The sequence below is a fragment of the Ursus americanus genome, chromosome 27, assembly GCF_024610735.1.
Source record: "Ursus americanus isolate L20-20 chromosome 27, mUrsAme1.1.p, whole genome shotgun sequence".
NCBI lineage: Eukaryota > Metazoa > Chordata > Mammalia > Carnivora > Ursidae > Ursus > Ursus americanus.
Genome location: NC_142153.1, coordinates 15,402,103 through 15,422,613, shown reverse-complemented (window position 1 = coordinate 15,422,613; position 20,511 = coordinate 15,402,103). Strand labels below are relative to the sequence as shown.

The window sequence follows — 20,511 nt, the reverse complement described above, 5'->3', positions numbered from 1 at the left end:
TTACTTGCATATAGATATGGAGTAAGATAATAAAAAGAATAAAGGATAAAAAAACTGGACTTGAAAAAGATACATGAACGTCTCTGTTGTCCACTGCAGCATTATTTACAGTAGCCAAGGGAGAAACAACCCAAGTGTCCATCAGTAGATGAATGGATAGGGCTCCTGGGTGGCTCAGTCGGTTAAGCGTCTGCCTTTGGCTCAGGTCATGATCCCAGGACCGAGCCCCACATCGGGTTCCTTGCTCAGCGGGGAGCCTGTTTCTCCCTCTGCCTGCTTCCGCCTGTCGCTCCCCCTGCTTGTGCTCACTCTCTCCTTCTGGCAAATAAGTAAATAAGATCTTAAATAAAAATAGATGAATGGATAAAGAAAGTGTGATGTATATATACACACAAGGGAACGTTACAAAGCCATTAAAAAAAGATCTTGCCATTTGTGACAATGTGGATGGCTTTAGAGGGTATTTGCTAAGTGAAGTGAGTCAGAGAGAAAGATACCATATGATTTCATTTATATATGGCTTCTACAAAACAAAACAAAACAAACAACAAAATACTAGTAAACTGAATCCAACAATACATTTAAAAAGTCATTCAGCACCATAAGTGGGAATAACTCCTGGGTTGCAAGGGTAGCTCAAAATTTGCAAACCAATCAACATGGTACATCACATTAATAAGAGAAAGGATAAAAACCATACGATCATTTCAATAGATGCAGAAAAATCATTCGACAAAGTACAACATCCATTTATGGATGGTTTAGAGGGAATATACCTCAACACAGGTTTGGCACATAGTAAGAATCCAGTATGTGTAAGTTATTACTATTAACATTATTATTATGCTCCATTAAAGATAAATCCCTCCTGAGGGGGTCTCAGCAAGAATAAAAAGGACAAAAAGTGTAATTATACATTATAATTTTATGTTGATATAACACTTTAATATAATACCTATCATTCATATTCCAATGTTCTCAGTCGATTTAATAATGTTGTTTCTCTCCCAATACCAGATCCAACTGGGGGGCAGGACCTGTAGTTGTCCTGTCTCTTGGCTTTCATTTAATCTGGAAAGTTTTTAAAGCCTTTCTCTGCCTTTTATCATAATGACATTTCTGAAGAATCCAGTCTTCCCACATTTTTTAAAAATAGAACATTCCTCACTTTGAGTAGACCAAGGTTATGCATGCTTGGCTGGAATATTGCATAGACAATGTTGTGCCCTTCTCAGAGTATCATATGTGAGACACACTCTACTTCTGTCCCTTATTGGTGATGTCAATTTTGATTATCTGGTCAAGGCACTGCCCCCTTTCTCCAATGTATGATTACTGTTTTCTTCTCTGTAGTTGATAAGAAGACCATGCAAATATCCTTTTTTTAATCAAAATTATCTCCTAGATTTAGCATCCATTTAGGATTCTTGTCACAATGGTCCCAAGATGATGATTGTCCGAATCCAGTACTCCCTCCACATCCACTCATCTGCCCTTGGCTTTCTACTGCAAGCAAAAGCCTTCCTTGCCCCTTCATTTATGTATTTGTTATCACTACAGAATCATGAACTCCTATTTTTCCCCAGCAGTTTAAAATTTATTACTGTATTTATTTTGGTGTTCAAGCTGTTTCCGATTTGGCCAGTGGGAGCCCCTCCCTGCTGGCTCTGTGTCCTTGTGACATGACCCCCCACCCCCACTTTTTGTGAGTACTTCACTACTTTCCAGGCTCACCTTGCTCCTACTCTGCTTCAGCCCTGGAATTAGCTGTTTCTCCAAAGAGCTTGGGTTCCTTCCGGCGGGGAATGGTATTAGACACCAAGAGCTAGGTCTAGGTGTGCTCACTGCTATCGGGGTTTCCTTGCTTTCAGGAGACAGTGCTAAGAAATATATGCGTATCTATGCTCATATACATACATGTGCCTACGTATACTCTTACACACGTACCAAACATCCATTTATTTACAGGTGCACAAACATGCATACATGTATTAGAAATGATGAGTTCCTATCAGTACCTCCAATTTCAGTCCATCTCTACAGTCATTCTTACCATCCCCCCACTGCAGATTTGTATGTCCCTTCCTCCACCATGAGAATCCCAGCTCCCAAATCAAACATCAACACATTTACTCATTTGCTCAATCCTACAATAACCTAAAGGAGTTTCATTGCTTTGCCCATACCAGCACCACAATCAGCACATCTACTAAAGGAAGTTCAGGATTTGGGTGTATTTCCCATGGCTACTCCACACCTTACCTGGCCCAGGACTGATGGCATATAATAAAATACTGCTTTCCTATATTACTTGTACTTAGTTAATTCCTGCTTTCTCCTTTTTTTTTTTTTTCCTCTTCTCCATCAGAGTAGTCAAGGAATCCATTTGAAATTCAATTAATTTCAGATAAACTGATCTTTGTTTCTAGATCAATCGACAGGCATTTAGTGGTACTGTGAGAGTTAAGGGCTGGGTTGAAAAATGATAGCAGGTCTTCCTGCTTGTTGACAATTTTACTTTGGAGCCTCAAGCAGCTGGCAGGAATTTAATGTGCTACAGTGTTACTACTCAGAAAGCTACTGTTCTGTGTTAAGTGCCATGATCAGAAATACAGCGATTCAACTCATGAGACCAGCCCGTGGCGAGTACGCCCATAAAGAAAATTCCTTAAAGGGAAGCTGCTCTTTGCTCTCTGCACGGACGTGTTCAGGAGCTTGCTTAGGCTGACTTGACGGGTACCACACCTGCTCGCCTCTGTAGATGACATATTCAGCATATGCCAGCCCATTCACACTTGGTCTCCCAATCACTGAGTGATGTCCTGGAGGGGCGTGAGCCATTTTCATGGTGCTGAACTGCAGAAAGGATTTTCCAAGGGTCACTCTACAGAAAAGCATTTGCCTAAAGAAAAAAGGAAAACAATGTTTTGAAGGAAGCATTAAATATTAGAGTGATAGAACTGTTAGGTTTATTGATTTTCTAAAAAAAAAAAAAAAAATCAATACAAGGCAAGCTAATTTAAAATGTCACTTTTGAATCTGAATAGGGATGGGATGGGATAGGATTTGATATCCTGATTTACCATAAATAGCAGGCGCAATAGTTAAAGTAGTTTGGGGGTCATTACAGAATCGGTGACAGAAAATACCTGGCAATTTCTGACTGGTGGGAAAAAAGAAATCCTAGCAAAAACTGAGTTCCTGTGAGGATGAACGGGGGGAGACCAAAGCAAATACACACATGGCAGCAACATCTGAAATCAAGATGGGGTTTACTCATTACGAAGAAGTAAAAACCAGGATGAGATAAATCATAATGAAAGTGGACCATATACAAAAATGCTTAGCTTAAATGTATGGCTGGACATCAGCCTACTTGGGTGAAACAATTGCGGAAGATGTTAACTATTACAGAGGACAAGGGAGGCCGATTGGGAGTAAAGTGCCTTATATAAACTAGGGGTTGAGAAATGATGGCCTATGGCCTAACCCTAGTTTGCCACCTATTTTTGTAAATAAAATTTTATTGGAACGCAGCCACCCATTCATTCACGTGTCTTCTGTGGCTGCTTCTGCACTGTAAGGGCCGAGGTCAGTCACTGTGACAGGGATCATATGGCCTGCAAAGCCTAAAGTATTTCTTACGTGGCCACTTTAATAAAACTATGAACATTTTAACTACTCAGTGAGACTGGTCATACTGTTAAATGTGTAAAATAGTTATTATTCAAATAGTTTGTTAGTGTGATCTTTGCATTATAACGAACCAGAGATACTATTCTGAGTCAAATTGTGCCAGACCCGTATAATTGGGTCCTGCCTGGGCTGGCTTTTTTAGCATGCTGTTACTGATGACCCTGTGGGGTGCTGGCTTGGAATCAGCTGCATTCTCCTGTAGGTCCCAGAGGATAAGTTTTCTTTTTCTTTTTTTAAGAGACAGTGAGAGAGTACACACACGGGGGAGGAGAAGGGGGAGCAGAGAGAATCTTAAGCAGGCTCCACACTCAGCACGGAGCCCAGCATGGGGCTTGATCTCATGACTCTGAGATCATGACCTGAGCAGAAATTAAGAGTCGGACGCTTAGCCGACTGAGCTGCCCAGGCGCCCCAATTGATCTACATTAGAGGGAGGCGTCCGAGCTCCATCTCCACACTATGATGTCCCTGGACCCCGCCCGCTCAGCCCCCTGGGCCCACTGCCATGGCTACTCCCAGTCCGTGTGTGTCACACAGAGCTTAACCTGACAGGCCCTTGCCTCCTACCTTCTCTTCCTGCCCCTGAACTTCCCTGTTGCTGTGGGGGCGGGAGAAGATGCAGGACCGGCCCAGGAAGCTGTGGGCAGCAGACGGGCTGGTGGAAAGTACTGGCTTCTGCTCGCTGACTGGCTAGCCTTGTGCATTGTGCTGCATTCTGCAGATGCAACAGCCCCAAATGGGAGGATACCAGTGCCCTGTGGGGCCAATGGTGACCAGCGCCAGACAGGAGCCGGCAGGTCAATTCAGCTCTGGTCTCCCACAATGCACTACTCCGAGACGTATGAGTTCACATAGCCTCTCTGAAGACGTCTCATGGCTGAGCAAACGACCACACTTGTCATGAAACAGGCCAACTCACTGACGTACCTCCTTCTCCACCTCACTTCTCTTCATGCCCTCATTCCTGCTTCCCTGGTATTGCACTTGCCAAGAAAGCTCTAGTACAGAAGCTTTTGCTTCAGGCTGTTTCCTAGGAAATCCTGGCTTTGTATGTCTAACTGTAGCAGGCAACTGTTAATCTTCATCTAGGTTCACTTTTATGGCTTATTTAGGATAGGTCTGCAGCAACGAAGAGTTTTTGCATGTTACATATCCATGGGAACGTTCATGTGTTATTAACCACGACGGCCTTACTAGAAAGAAGGTTCCTTCTGGACATACCGCAACCATCCTAGAACTGCTGATGGCTGTAATATTTTCATAAAGTAACAGAGAACAGGAAGTTTTAAGGTCAACAACGATAACGAATTTCGAGGCTATCTGGGTCTTTTTGGGGTTTCCCCTGAATTATAAGATCTCCGACTTTCCATCTGGTTAAAGAAAAATACAATCAACTGCAATCTTTGTAATGTACAATTCTTTCGTATTTTTTTCACTGCCTTCAGAGAGTATACTGTTATTCTCTCGAATCTGAGTTTTAAAACTCTATTTAAAAAGCTAACATTCATCTGCTTACTATTAAATCCAAAGTTAGTATTCTGAAATTGGACTTCTCAAGGCTATATGTCCTGCCTTAAAACACCGCTAAAAACATCAGAAACAAATTAAAAGTTGTGTGTCTTAGTACAAATGTTCTAAAGCTAGAGGTTCTTCAACAGAAATAATTCTCAACCTCTTCTTTTTCTGACTCTGAAGCAAGGCAAGGGGAGCTCAGGGAGAAAGTCAAGATGGAGGGAGTTTCATTGTAACCTATGACTGGCTGACATGTATCTGGTTTTTACTAGCACTGCTATTAGCTCTGCTGTCACTTCTCCTAGAAGGGTAGAGGCTGATCAGGTATTCCCATCCCCAAACCTGTGTGACTCACTATGAGTAACACTGAGGAAAAGCACTGACTTCTGCAGAGCCTGAGGAAATGATCGGGCTCCTGACCTGAGGACAGCAACCACAAAGACAGGATGCTCACCTGTGACATATGTAGCATGACCGATCTTTATGTGTGGGGCAGCCTGTGCCTCCTCCAATCCCATAAACATACTGGTTGCTTTTGGAGGAGTTTTCAGCAAAATAAATCCCGGCACCAAACATTCCTCCTATGTATGCATGTCGCTCATCAAACCCTTTATGAATAATGGCATTAATGAAAGGAGAACCTAAAAACAGAAACACAGAAAGATCAGTTTGAATACTTCTCTAGAACCTCAATTAGCTGCAAACTATTTGCACTTGGCAGGTTAATATTAAGTTATTAATAATGTATAAATGAAGTAAGATGGTCTACCATACATAAATTATTTCTTGTAATGGAATCTTAGGAGGGACCCAGTCTTTGCCAAACAAAGATGTAATATGGATTTTGCAGATGGCATCAGATTTTAGATAGCAAAGTAAAGGGGAACCTGGGTGGCTCAGCTGGTTAAGCATCCAACTCTTGATTTCAGCTCAGGTCATGATCTCAGGGTTGAGACGGAACCCCACGTCAGGTTACATGCTGGGCATGGAGCCTGCTTAGGATTCTTTCTCTCCCTCTACCCCTCCAACCCACTCTTGCCTCTCTAAAAAAAAGATAGCAAAGCCCCTGTGGCTTTCAAAATACAGACACTTACTTCACACAATAACAGATAATCTGATAAACTGAAACAATTACACTAAACTGTAATAAAAATATTTTACTATCTAGATGGCTCATCTGGCAATACAAGTTCCGAAACCATTACAGATAAGTTCTTCTCATTCTGCACGCCCTGGAAAGCCTGTACTAACAAGCAATGCATTAGCAAACTGTACCAATGCATAATTAAAAAAAAATCCAAACAAACCATTTTTGGCCCAACACTAATATAATCAGTAACACAGGCTTTCCACTCTACTGGCGTTTGCAAAAGCCCAAGAGACGGTGACGGCCGTGCTGCTCACCGTGAAATAACATGCGCTCGTTGTGATGGTTGTGATTCTCCTCAGACACTTCCTTCTGTCTGTGACAGAATCGTTCCCGCAACTTCTTGTTGACGACTTTTTGAATCTTTACGGATGAGGAAGAGAGAAGCAAATTAGTGAAATGAATGTTAACTGCCATTTTGTAATTTGAACTAAAAAGTATGCTTTCTTTGAGAAAGGTTCAATTCTTGGTTTTTGTTTGCTTAAAACATTATTTAAAAATGATAAAGCTGCCAGAGCAGTGTAACCAAAGTTAATGTTCTGGCTTTTAGTGACCAAGTTTTCAGTTACGGCTTTTGTTACTTTACACTAGACCTGGTTGTACCTCAAAATCACCTGAGGAATTAAAGAAAAGAGAAAGCTCTTCCTAGATTCCTCCCAGACTTGCTGAATGTTAGGATACGGGGGCCTATAAATCTGCATTCTTCTAGAAGCTCTCTAAAAGCTCTCCAGGGAATTCTGATAGGCACTGGTGTAACTTCCAAGGGTTAAGCCAGTTCTCAACAGATTTTATTCAACTTTATGATACTCCGTTGGAAAAGGCACATCTAGCCCATATTATAAAGATACTGAGATTAAGAGATACATGCAGACACATATATCAGATATATTGATGTAATCACTGACTCAGACTGAAAATCTAGGCCCTCAATGCTACTCGGAAGTGGTGATAAAAATTTCTGTCAGCTCTGGTCTGAATCTGTGGGTGAGCTGGGTCTCATCACCATATGTGTACCACCAACCCCAGCAGATCGAGCCTTCTGTCGGTAGCTTTCCTGTTTCCACCCGGTCTCTGTTTCTGGTGAAGTATGGTCTTAAGGGATTAGAGGAAGGTGATACCTGACTGCCAGGCAGCAGATGGCTGATTATCTTGACAGTTTAAAAATAGGACGTTTAGAAAAAATTTTTCATTGTCTATATTTGATTTTCAGATACGCCTTGCAATCCAATTTTCACCCTGAAATTTTAAAGACTTACTCGAATGACATTGTATCTGTTGAAGATGCCGCCGGCATTACCACCATCTCTGTGTTCTCGAATCGTACTTTGCATCTACAAGACAAAATAAAGTAACTTTCTGAAACTCTGCCAGTATATAATTCTAAAGACTTTCCTCTGTTTTCACATTTCACTTCTGTTACTCTGTTTTACTGATGAGTCTCAGACTCAGCGCTAAAAATTAAGTAGGAGTTGACTATAAATGGTTCAACACCGTTTAGTGGGTATTTCTGATGAGAAAATAGTCATGACATAAATATTAAACTTCTCCATTTTCTCTTTATTTTCTAGTAAAAGCTTTGAAAGATTTTCCTGTAAGCACAATGGGGAAACACAGAAATGAAACATCACCTTAAGTCATCTACATTACTATTTTATGTTATTGAGAATGAAAAGCAACACTGGGATTAAGTCAAACTTAAACTCCTCATGTTTCATGAATACTCATTAAACAAATGCTCAAATAAACACAAAGAATTTTAAAAAAATCAATAAACTTCGGTTCCCTGGGTGAAACAGTCCTTATTATCTCCATCTCTGCAGACCAGGCGAGGCTGGATATGCCATGTAACTAAGCGGAATAACTTTCTTCTGAACAGCACTCATTCTTCATCTGCTCTCCAAATTCAAAAGAATTATGGAAAAGTAAAATGTTTTAAAGACCCAAGTTTCTCATAGAATTGACTCAAAAGAGTTCATTCTCTATCTTACCACTCTATTTGCAAAGTTATTCATCACATTTTGGATATTATTATCCAAATTTCCTAACCACTAAGAGAATGGTTAGGCTGGAAGCTGCTGGAAGATGTGATGCTTCCCTGATGGACTGGCTGGGCAGGAGCTGAATACCCACCCTGAGGTAAGGGTCCTGACTTCCCACCATAAGAATAATGTGAGCTCTAATGAAAAGGCCTTTTTCTGCAAAATAATGGAATTAGTTAGGCGGCTTATTTACTGTGATAATACCATTAGGCACTTTGTTTATCGTGCGTAAGAAATGAGGCAGCAGCCAGCAGGAGGGAGGGAATTTCTATGGCGTCATCTGGCAGGACGTCATCCACAGCCCTACTCCGGTGCTTTACCACAGTGACTGACGACAGGAAAGGTGACCCGAGTTACGAGGCAGATTTCATAAGCAAACATGAAAAGTAGCCATATTATTTTATAGTCACATTTTATAACTTTGCATGAAAATAAAAACAAGAAGGTATTTGCTATTTGTGAGGCAAGATTCTCACTTCCTGTGATTTTTCACACAAGAAAACAGTTTTAATATGGTTCCTACTTGCCTAGTATCAAGAAAGTCTCAAGGATGAAAAGACATCTGTGGCCCACCCACTGAAACCCTAGGCTTCTTTTTTTTTTTTTTTTTTAAAGATTTTATTTATTTATTTGACAGAGAGAGAGACAGCAAGAGAGAGAGAGAGGGAACACAAGCAGGGGGAGTGGGAGAGGAAGAAGCAGGCTCCCAGTGGAGCAGGGAGCCCAATGCAGGGCTCGATCCCAGGACCCTGGGTCACACCCTGGGGTGAAGGCAGACGCTGGGCCGAAGGCAGATGCTTAATGACTGAGCCACCCAGGCGCCCCCATGAAACCCTAGGCTTCTGATGTGAAACACTGTGGCGGAGTCCTGATCCACAGTCCTTCCTGAATTTGGGCTATGCCACCACAATGGCTATGGCAGTTAGAATGACAGACAGGTGAGTGACCCTAAGTCATTGTAAGACAAGCTTCCCTCTACTGAAAACACAGGCTTAACCACAGATTTCAGGAAAAGAGAATTAAAAACTCTGATGTACATTACCTCTTCTTCCACTGACTGATATTCCTTATCCTCTGGAGCAAGATCCAGCAAAATAGTTCCCTGATTAACACAGTGAAAAGTCAAATAAGGATTGGTGCCTGTAGGAAAGAAAAATTAATGTATTGAAGTCCACACTATTCAGGCTCAATTTTAGGGAAAAGTTTGTTATAAATAATTGATATTTTGGAACAAGTCTAAATTATTTGCAACATGACCCCAATATATAAAGTTATATTGAACAAGTACATCCAAAGACAAGAGAAGTAATAGAGGGGCTTGGGGATCAATTATATCTGTTCTTACAGAGTTCCCCAGCAGGGCTCAACAATTACTTGTTGAACTGAATTCAGTTATAAACATATATGAAACTATGTCTATACAAAAGAGAAACACACTGTAATCACAATGCAGTCAGGTCTAAAATCTAAGAATTATCCTACAAAAACTCTGTGAGATGACTTGCAATGGCCACTCATAATAAGTTTAAAATAGATTATTCTTGTTAATTTCATTGCCTTTTTAACTTAATGCAGATAAATAAGCAAGACTTAAGCTCAAAAACTGTTAACATTTAGTTTCATGTTACTCTTGTGATTTTATTGGCTCTGCAGTGACTAATTCAAGTTTTTCCCCTCCTTTCCCTTTGCTTTCCTATTGTGAAAGCACTTGTGGTATACACAGACATGATAAACGTGGAGGCCGACAAGGGGGAAAGACAGGAGGCTTGTAACAGCAAAGTACAGTGGAAAAAAGCCTGAGCTGCCAGTTGTGGCAGGGGATAAAGGTTCAGGATGAGGTCAGAGAAAGAGGTCAGATTATGCAAAGCCATGTTACAAATGTCTGATTTTATCCTAAAAAGCAACAGGATTCTATTGAAAGGTTTTAAGCAATGGACTGATATGATCATAGAGTCATTTTGAAAAGAGTCTTCTGGGAGCAGTGCAGGGCAGGTACAGGGCGGGGGCAGGGGCGGCAAAGGTGAGGATCGGAGATAAGCTGGAAGGTGGTTGTGACAGTCCAGGGGAGAGACACGGTGGCCTGGATTAGGTGACCCGTACTGGACTCAACAGCAGTGGGAAAGGACAGAAGTGTGGATTCCAGAGAGATTCAGGGTATAAAGTGTTGGGGAGGGGGGTGAAGAGGCTGGGAGGACGTGCTACACGTCCTCTCGTATGAGCTCTGGGTTCAGACCACTTAGCTCAAATGCCAGCCCTGACAACTTACTTGCCCCACTAATTTCTGAGGTTTATTTATTTTCCCAAATAGCTTACCTTGTTGTCCACCTAATAGTCTTTCTACTCCTTTGATTAATTTATGGCGGTGTCCGTATGCATTGATGCCGATTTCTTTCAACTCCTCATGGCCCATATCAGCCAGTACATCTAGTGTAATCTGAAAAAAATGGAACAAAATGAATTGCTTGATCTTTGACAGTTCCTCAGTTCTTCCATGTGTCTTCAGTGCTATAATATCCATCCAAATTGACAAGTTCTTTTGTCTCCTCTTAACCATGAATTTAGAATCTTAAAGTTGTCTTGATAATTTCATCAGCTTTTTACTCACTTGACATACTTTTTGCTTCTAGTCAATGGTGAATTAAAACGGAAGAAAAAAATGCTATATAAAATGAACACTGCTATATCTTTTGATCATTTAGTACTACCACCTTTTGCTTGCCTCAAGATATAAGAGAGAACAACCAGAAGCTTGAAATGGGGAAATACCAGATCCCAGTATTTCGCAGGTACTAGAGAAGAATGGTAGGGGAAAGAGAGAGGGGCTTAGTAGAGTGAAAGAGAACGGGACAAAAGGAGAAAGCAGTTTTAGATAAGCAGGATTTATATGAAGATGAAGAACTCCCCAGTGCTAAGAAACAGTCAAGCGTGGAAAAGGCTGCCTTTGACGGTGGTGAGATTTAGAAACAAGTATTTAGTTCAATGACAGACAATTTTATATAGAAGCTGTATAAAAAATTCCAATTCAGAAAAGATAGAGTAGATGGTTCTCTCATAAATTCCCAGACTTAACAGTCCCTGAAGCCTCACATACATTCTATGGTTGTAAAAATGGTGGTTTATAATTTCTGCTTTTTCATCCCCACAAATGGAGGTGGTTAGGTGGCTACCACCAGAACTCAAAATCACTGAGCTCCTTTGTTGACTACAGTAACTGTGACTCTACCACCACCCAGTGGCAGAGCTCTGGATGTGCAGGATGCAATCTGGGGCCTTCACGTTTCTAGAGGGGCTGAACAGGCAATTTTCTAGCTCTGAAGAAGCTGGCCCTATGACAATGCAAATACTACTTTCCAAGATGAGCCTTTAGTTTTCTCTTTCCTTGGAAAACTGAGAAATCCTTTTATATACACTCTTTTTCCAACTCAAATGAGATACATTTTATCTATCTATAGTCTTCTCTTTTTACTTGCACATAACATTAAAAAAACACCAAAAACCTTAGGCCTGGCGTTCTGCTGATTTTTATTGCCAGAATGAAATATCATACAATGAGTCTGATCTTCTTGGTGCAGCAAGCATACATCACTCACTCTTTGGAAATAATTTACGATATTGCTCCTAAGTGGCCATTTTAAGAAATAATTGCTCCATTGTACAAAATGGGCAATTCACTTCCAATCACCAAAAGGAAATTTTGAGCAGAGCTTTTAAAAAGCAACAGTTCTGAGATATACATCTTTGAGACATAATAATTCACAACATAATAGGAGCCTGTATATTTTTAGCTAGATGTAATTTAATATACTTTGGAAGCTGTGCACAGGGTTTCCTACATTATTGATGTCCCCATTTTTTCCTTCTAAACTTTGGTTCAAATAAGGCTGACATAAAAACAGGATCTCTTATCGATGTGGTAGCTTCAATTAAAAGAAACCTTAAGCTTTTCTGAATTTGTACATATAATGTGGATCTGGAAGAAGCAGAAACCAGATCAGCAAAGGATAGCATACTCCCCATAAAGTTCTAGAGAAGACATGGAGAGTGTTTAATGTATCTGTTGATTATATAGCTCCACTCATAAAATGAATGCCTCATTGAATCCACACGACCACCCACGAAGTACTACTGACGTTCTCATGGGGAACTGAGGCTCAAAGAAATCATAAAAATAGTACACAGAAGGGCTGAGATGGATAGCCATATCTGTCTTGCCCTTGCTAATATTTCTTTTTTTTTTTTAAGATTTTATTTATTTATTTATTTGACAGAGAGATAGCCAGCGAGAGAGGGAACACAGCAGGGGAGTGGGAGAGGAAGAAGCAGGCTCCCAGCGGAGGAGCCCGATGTGGGACTCGATCCCAGAACGCTGGGATCACGCCCTGAGCCGAAGGCAGACGCTTAACAACTGTGCTACCCAGGCGCCCCCCTTGCTAATATTTCTTAAAAGGGCTGACTAGAAAGCTAAAATAACTAAACATTACATTTAGTTGCTTTGAGTCGATGGTACCCAATTTGTCCCCATATTTAACAGGCAGTGGCCACTGGAAAACCTTAAATGATAAGCTAAGGAATTCAGATTACTGTTTATTTGTTCATTCGTTCATACACAGTGTATTTAATGAATACCTTCTACATGCTAGGTATTTCCCCAAAAAAGTAACTTGTTAGTTAAACATTTCATTTAATTCTAAAACTATCCATTATAGCTCAGAAAGGAAAATTACTAGTGCAAATTGGTAGCAGAAGAGTGGGGCCAGGAATCAAACAAGGTACTACCGTAAAAGTTCATGCTACTTCTTCTACCAAGGAGATAAAAAGCAAACACAAAAACATGGTAAAGGTTGGTAAATGTTTTGGAGGAATCCCTATGGGAACTCTTAGGAACGTTCCTACTTGGTCAAGGCCATAGGTGGGGCTGGGAAAGATGGGAGGAACAGGAAGGGGGGGGCTTCTTAGAAGATGGTAATAGAAAGGTTCTTAGAAGAAGGTAATAACTTGGCTAAGAAGCAGAAGCTAATCAAGCAGAGGAAGGAGGAAAAGGTGTTTAAGACAAAGGGATAAGCATGTGCAAAAGGAAAATCAAGTAAGAGAATACAAAACACTCTAATCGCTGAAGCAAAAGGGCGAGAGTATAATATATAGAGAGGGAAGAAGAGCGGATGGACAGAGCAGCAGGCTAGGAGCAAATCTTAATGGGCTTTATGTATCAACCTGAAACAGTATCCAAAAGCTCCTAGGGAGGCTTTCCAGCAAAGTAACACAATCAAAGTTGTATTTGAGGAGGAGAATGGCAGCACTCTCAAGGGCAGGTTTGGAAGGGAAAGGGACCACGTGAACAAGGTAAAGATGGAGAGGGGTGGAAGGGAGGAATCAGAGAACTTCAAAATGAGAGAAGAAGACAGGGCCCAGTAAATAGAAATGGTTGAGAAAAACAAAAAAGGAATGGCAGTAGAGATTATTCCAAAAGTCTGAAAACTGGTGAACATGAGATTATTGTATCAAAAAAAGAAATGGAAGTATCTGGAAGCAGGTTAGATGGATTTTAGATACGTTGCTCCACGATTCAGGCATTTTATAGTATTAGAAATTGTTTTTTTGGAAAATTGTCTTTAATTCACTTAAAAAATAACCTGGTTATCTCCAGGGAATTATGTTTCTTGGGCTAGTTATTTCTACCTAGCACACATTAAAATCAAATTGATCAAACCTATCAGACTGGCTAGAATCAAAAAGAAAAAAATAACAAATGTTGGGGAGGATGTGGAGAAAGGGGAATGCTCCTGCACTGTTGGTGGGAAAGCAAACTGGCGCAGCCACTGTGGGAAATGGTATGGACGGGTCTCCAAAAATTAAAAACAGAACTACCCTAGGATCCGGCAATTCCACTTCTGGGTACTTATCTGAAGAAAACAAAAACACCAATTTGAAGAGATATATGTACCGTGTTCACTGCAGCATTATTCACAATAGCTAAGATAAGGAAGTAACCCAGGCAGATGAATGGATACAGATGTGATACACACACACAGAGTAAAATATTACTCAGCCATAAGAAAAGAATGAAATCTTGCCCTTCATGACCACATGGATAGACCTAGAGGGTATACACAAAGTAGGTCAGACAGAGAAAGACAGACACCGTATGATTTCACTTCTATGTTGAATCTAAAACAGAAAACAGACACCAGACTCACAGATAAAGGAACGAAACTTGGTTACCAGAGGAGGTAGGAGTTGAGGGGTTGGGCAAATAGGTGAAGAGGGTTAGGAGGTACAAACTTCCACTTATAAAATAAGTAAGTCACAGGAATGGAATGTACAGCGTAGGGAATATAGTCAGTAATAGTGCAATGACTTTGTATGGTAACAGATGTAACTAGACTTATTGTGGGGATACTTCTGAAATGTATAAAAATATCAAATCACTATGATGTACTCCTGACACTAATAAATCGTATAGGTCAATTAAATCAAATTGTAATCTTTAAAATAAGGATTATTCATGTATCAGCTAAATCATCTTATATATAAAGCAAATGTCACTTGACAAAGGGCTGCCTTCTGTTTTTAAGATTTATTCATTTCCTTTGGGGTAGAGAGAGAAAAAGTAGAATTTTAATGGGGAGAGAAAAATTAAGAGTTTGAATGAAAAAGCTCCTTCTTTCACTCGGGCTGCAAAGGATGCAGTCTAGAGTAACAGTTGTTAGAACTAACTTTATAATCACATTCACAGTTGATGTACCCGAGTCTGTTCCTTGGTCTTTCGATTTTGAAATAAAAATTTATAAGATAATATTTCATGAAAATACATAGGTTGCCCATATATGTCCAAAAAGTCTTCTAAGTCACAGCATTTATGTTTAGGAATTGCAGTGAAAATCAAATTGGCCTTTCCCATAGAAAAAGTGTTCTAATCAGGAAGCTACATCATAAAGCAAGGGCCAAAGTGACACTGGTACTCTATTTATAACTATGAAGGACATAGGCATGTATTACTTGGCAAAATATGTATGTTCAAACAAGTCAAGTTAGTTAAGAGACTTCTGAGAGAATAACTGTGAAGGGGTGAGGCTGTGATGCTCTGAAGGACTATTTCCTGAGACTAGAAGTAAAATAACTATATTCCCCACTTCACTGCGAGAGAAGTATCCTTGAGTAGGAACAGAAGCACTAAGATCTTATGTGTCAAAATGACTCAGGACACAGACCCACTCCCTGGCTTAAGAGAAATAGACAAGAATTAAATGGGTACAATGTATATGCCCACTCCTTCCCTCACTACACAAATATCTTGACCATCATCAATCACATACTTACAGCCTGACATAGAACGTTAATGGGAGAAAATTCTATGGGTAAGTTATAGAAAGGGTTACAGAATTTCTTACTCTATAACTAAAGGCTACTCAAGTAACAGTTGGAGTCAAAGTAAAAATTAATTTGATTGCCTGACGACTGGGCCAGAAGACAGTCAAACACAGTTCAATACAAAGAAAGGTAGTATATCATTTGTCTGGAGGAAAGGAGCTGTGCTGGGCAATATACATTAAATGGAATAGTCAACATATTAATAAAAAAGGATATAGAAATTATTCTGGCAAAAAGAAAATCGATGGAGCCATTTACTCAGAACAAAAGTACAGTGAAAAAAGAGAATAATAAAACTGACGGAACAGGAGAAGCTGTCAAAAGCACCAACTGTGAGATTAAACGATTGAACTATTACAATCAATAGACTGAGATATCCATGTCACAGGAAATCAGTTACTGAGAGAATAAAGTAAAAGAGAAAAAAATAAAACACAAGATTATATGGCAACCAAACTGGAAGAGTAGAAATGGAAATACTTTGAAAAATTTTCAACAGTGGATTGAAGTTATTTGTGTGAATTAGGGTCTTTGGTTTATTCAGCAAAGATGTGTGAAATGTCACAGTTACTGTGGATCTGATTTGGGAAGAAGGAATATATTAAGGGATATCCTTTCTATTTAGCGGAAGATAATGCTTTTACAATAGCTTTCATACCTTCAGGGAGGGAATAAAGGGAAAGACATTCTGTTTAGGATATTCTCATAAGAAATCTCCAGGGCACTTGGGTGGCTCAGTTGGTTAAGTATCTGCCTTCGGCTCAGGTCATGATCCCAGGGTCCTGGGACTGAGTCCCGCACCAGGCTCCCTGCTCAGCGGGGGAGTCTGCTTCTTCCTCCCCCTCCCCTGCTAGTGACCTCTCTCTCAAATAAATAAATAAAAAATCTTAAAAAAAAAAATTTCCAAACCAAACCAGAGGGTAAATCAATGGTAGGTGAAGCCAAAGGAAAAATGAATTACTATAGAAGTCTATGAAGTCCTCACCACCAAAGGCACATCTGATGCTTCATTAAAGCATGTTTTAAAAACTGGCATAGAAGCACAGTAGGACTAGGAATTTTAACTGTCTGGACACTTGAAGGTATTATAATTTACAGTCAAGGGAAATGATATATTAAATGCCTTACCCAATGTTACACAGCTAGTAAGAAGAGAGAAAATAATCAGCATAAAGGTCTTTTAGGCCAGTGCTATTTCTGCTCAACTGTTTTGATCAATAAAAGCATAACTGCAATCAGCAATATAAAGAAATTTAGCTAAAAAAAAGACACTAGATAATCTTACAGTATAACTACTATGAAAAAGAACTGGTGTTTTTAACTCCAAATTGACTATAAGCCTACGAAGAAACCAAAATGGGGCAAAGAGGCCAGTGAAGAATTTGGAAACTACATCCATACAGAGAAGAATTGAAAAATAAAAAGGGTATATTTATCTTAAAATAGGAGAAACTTTGTAGGAGAGGGTGGTTGGAAGGGTAAGTCTACAATAAGTTGATTAGGTCTTATAAATATACGAAGGGCTGTATTATAGGGTGGTGAGCTGAATGGTGGCCCTCAAAAAGATATGTCCATGTTTTAATCCCCAGAATTCATGAAGGACCTATCTGGAAAACTTTTTTTTAGATCTTTGCATATGTGATTAAGTTAAGGACGCTGAAATGTGGAGATCCCCTAGTTTATGACACGCGTAGGCCTTAAATCCAATGCAAGCGTCCTTATAAAAGACATAGAAGAGCAGACAGAGAAGGCAATGTGACGATGGAAGCAGACGTTGCAGTCACGCGGCCGTAAGCGAAAGGGGCCTGGAACCTGGCAGAGGCATGAGAATGCAGTCCTGCCAACAACTCGATTCTGAACTTCAGGCTACCAGAACTGCGGGGGCCACTGTTTAAGCCACCAACTTTGTGATAATTTGTTGTGACAGCCCTAGAAATGAGTATGTGAGTAGACCAAAGATTAGATTTCTGTGCCAAACAGGGTAAATGTAAACATAAAATTAATAGATTATACACGAGGGCAGATTTGGGCACACATTAAATTACAAGCATTTTATTACATTTGCTCAAAGTGTAACAATTTACCTTCCCACATGGATGTTAAAAGAGCAGGGTCTGGGAAAACGACTAAATACCTTTCTCATTTTAAGATTCTAAATATAGTAGTAACAGTCAATTGAAACTCAGGAACTTATTATTATTCAATCTTCAATACTGACTGTGGTCACAAAATCGTGCAGTAGTAAGTTAAAAGGTCATTATCCTGTATAAAAACAGGATGACAAACAGAAGGGTCTTAATTCATAATGCCTTAATGGTGACTTCATACTCAGACCTTCATACACATTGAAGATGTATGTGAAAACAGGACAGGTCTAGGAATATGTGGCTAAGTTTTGGTTCAACATTATTTCAGACTCATCTGGACAACAGAAACTTCATAAAGAGGCAATCTTAAAAGGGTACATTCAGGGGCGCCTGGGTGGCACAGTGGTTGGGCGTCTGCCTTCGGCTCAGGGCGTGATCTCGGCGTTATGGGATCGAGCCCCACGTCAGGCTCCTCCGCTAGGAGCCTGCTTCTTCCTCTCCCACTCCCCCTGCTTGTGTTCCCTCTCTCACTGGCTGTCAAATAAATAAATAAATAAAATCTTAAAAATAAATAAATAAATAAACAAACAAATAAATAAATAAATAAAAGGATACATTTGTCCAGGAATTACTTTGCTTTCCCAACTTAGCAGACAATTGCTCCGTGAAGATTATGCTAAATAGCTAATATAAAAATGTGTCATTGGTTTTAGGTGGAGTCTATTCACATATATTGAGATGAACAGCACCAACACTTTGTGGAGACCAAATAATGAAAGATTTTGAAAACATTCTTTCGAGGTGGTTTCATGGCCTAAGTTTATGTAATAAAACATATGTAGTCAAACCGCTTATAAAGATATAATGAAATAACAGTTTATGACTCCCATCATCTGTTAGACAACTTTGGGGAGAATCGTAAACTACTGGATTCCCCTGGCTTCTTTGGAAATTTGATATGAGTTTTGAAGTAGCAGTTAAGAAGTAAAAAAGAAACGAGGAATGGCAAGTAATAGCTCTTAATATTTAATTAAAAAGACTCAGCAAAAATAAGAGCTTACCTGTTCTGTTTCAAAGATGTCCCGAAGGTGCTCAAGACCAAGGCTTTTTAGGAACTGGCTGATATTCATGTCAAGACCCGCAACTAAAACAGACATATATTAAAGTTTTCAGAAAGCAGTTTATCAATCTAAAGGAAGTTACAGTATTTATTTAAAGCCACGTTCTCTGACACCTTTGGCTGTGCTGATGAATTTACATAGCATAAAAATAATCCAGAATACATATATTTAATTCAAACACTTCAGGTTATCTCTGAATTTGGTGGAGAAGTAAAAGCAGAGTTCATCTTCTTAGTAGCATTTATATTAATTGTAATATTATAAAGTTTAATTCTAAGCTTTTAGTGAAATATTTCACAGTTGAAATTAAAAACTGAATTTGCCAGCTATGGTTTCAGTTTCCATTCCTTAAGTGATCTCTCAGTTTTTTTCTGATATGATTTCAGTAAAAAACTCATGCAGTAGTTAAATAAAATATTATGGTTAGAAATGGATATACTGGAATATACATAAGAACAATGTAAATGTCAAGGTATTTATTCTATGAAGATAGTTCTTATAAACTGGTGTGTATATGAAAACATATGGACAGGCTGTCTTTAAGATAGGTGTTCAATAATTACCAAGAGAAGTGAAATCTGTTCATTTAAAAAAACAAAAATAAGGGGCACCTGGGGGGCTCAGTTGGTTGAGTGTCCAACTCTTGCTTTCAACTCAGGTCATGATCTCAGGGTTGTGGGATCGGGCTCTGCACTGGGTGTGGAGCTTGCTTAGGATTCTGTCTCCCCCTCCCTCTGCCCCTTCCCCCTGCCCACCTGCACTTCCTGCAGGCTACTCTCTCTCTTTAAAAAACAAAAAACAAAACAACCCCCCCCTCCCCGACACCAAAAGCCAAATAAGCATTCACAAGTATACTCGCCTTCTCCTTCCTTCCTTTCTGCGCCCGCTGCACCGTCCCCTGTGTTGGACGCTCCTCCTACTGCCAGTTCTGCTAAGGGGCCGGTGAGGTTATCGATGCTGCTAGCGGCAGACAGGCAGGAGGGGGTGGATGCTGGTGAGATCAGAGAGGCACTCACTACGGTAGCCTGAGGTTTAAAGCAGGTAGGTAAGGCCTCTGGGGGCATGGCATCTATCAGCAAAGCTCTGATGTCGTCAGCCTAAAAATAAGACAAATACACACACACACACACAAATACATTTTAAAATGCTAAGTTTTTCCACTAAGGCATTTCCAAATGCTTTGTGAAATTTGTCTTTAGTGAGTGCCTCATTATGGCCCACTGGTTTTTGATCATTCATTCCCCTACCTACAACTCCAAAGAGTCCCAGCAGTTTCTGTAAGTGTCAGAACTGGAGTCCCTACATAATTTTTAAAAAATATTTCATCTTTTGAAGATCCAATGTACAACTTGGTGACTTTAGTTAATAACACCATATTATATACCTTGAATTTGCTGAGAATAGATCTGAAACGTTCTCGCCACACACACCCACATGTACGAGAGTTAACTATGGAAGAAAAAGTCTAAGAATGTAGACTATGTTGATTTCTGGAAACATTTTTAAACACTGAGTGAAACATGCATACAGTTGTTCATACT

At 39.8% G+C, this 20,511-nt stretch overlaps 1 protein-coding gene across 1 annotated transcript in view; it reads right to left on the bottom strand.

Annotated features, from left to right (window-relative positions):
• Positions 1-20,511, bottom strand: part of TNKS (tankyrase) — a 204,332-nt gene that overhangs the window by 6,520 nt on the left and 177,301 nt on the right. The window contains exons 19-26 of the mRNA XM_045779268.2: positions 19,830-20,067; positions 18,911-18,993; positions 10,708-10,828; positions 9,437-9,534; positions 7,612-7,686; positions 6,613-6,718; positions 5,663-5,849; positions 2,746-2,902 (exon numbers count right to left, since the gene is read on the bottom strand). Coding sequence (XP_045635224.2) covers positions 2,746-2,902; positions 5,663-5,849; positions 6,613-6,718; positions 7,612-7,686; positions 9,437-9,534; positions 10,708-10,828; positions 18,911-18,993; positions 19,830-20,067 — 1,065 coding nt within the window. The remainder of the gene's footprint in view (positions 1-2,745; positions 2,903-5,662; positions 5,850-6,612; positions 6,719-7,611; positions 7,687-9,436; positions 9,535-10,707; positions 10,829-18,910; positions 18,994-19,829; positions 20,068-20,511) is intronic.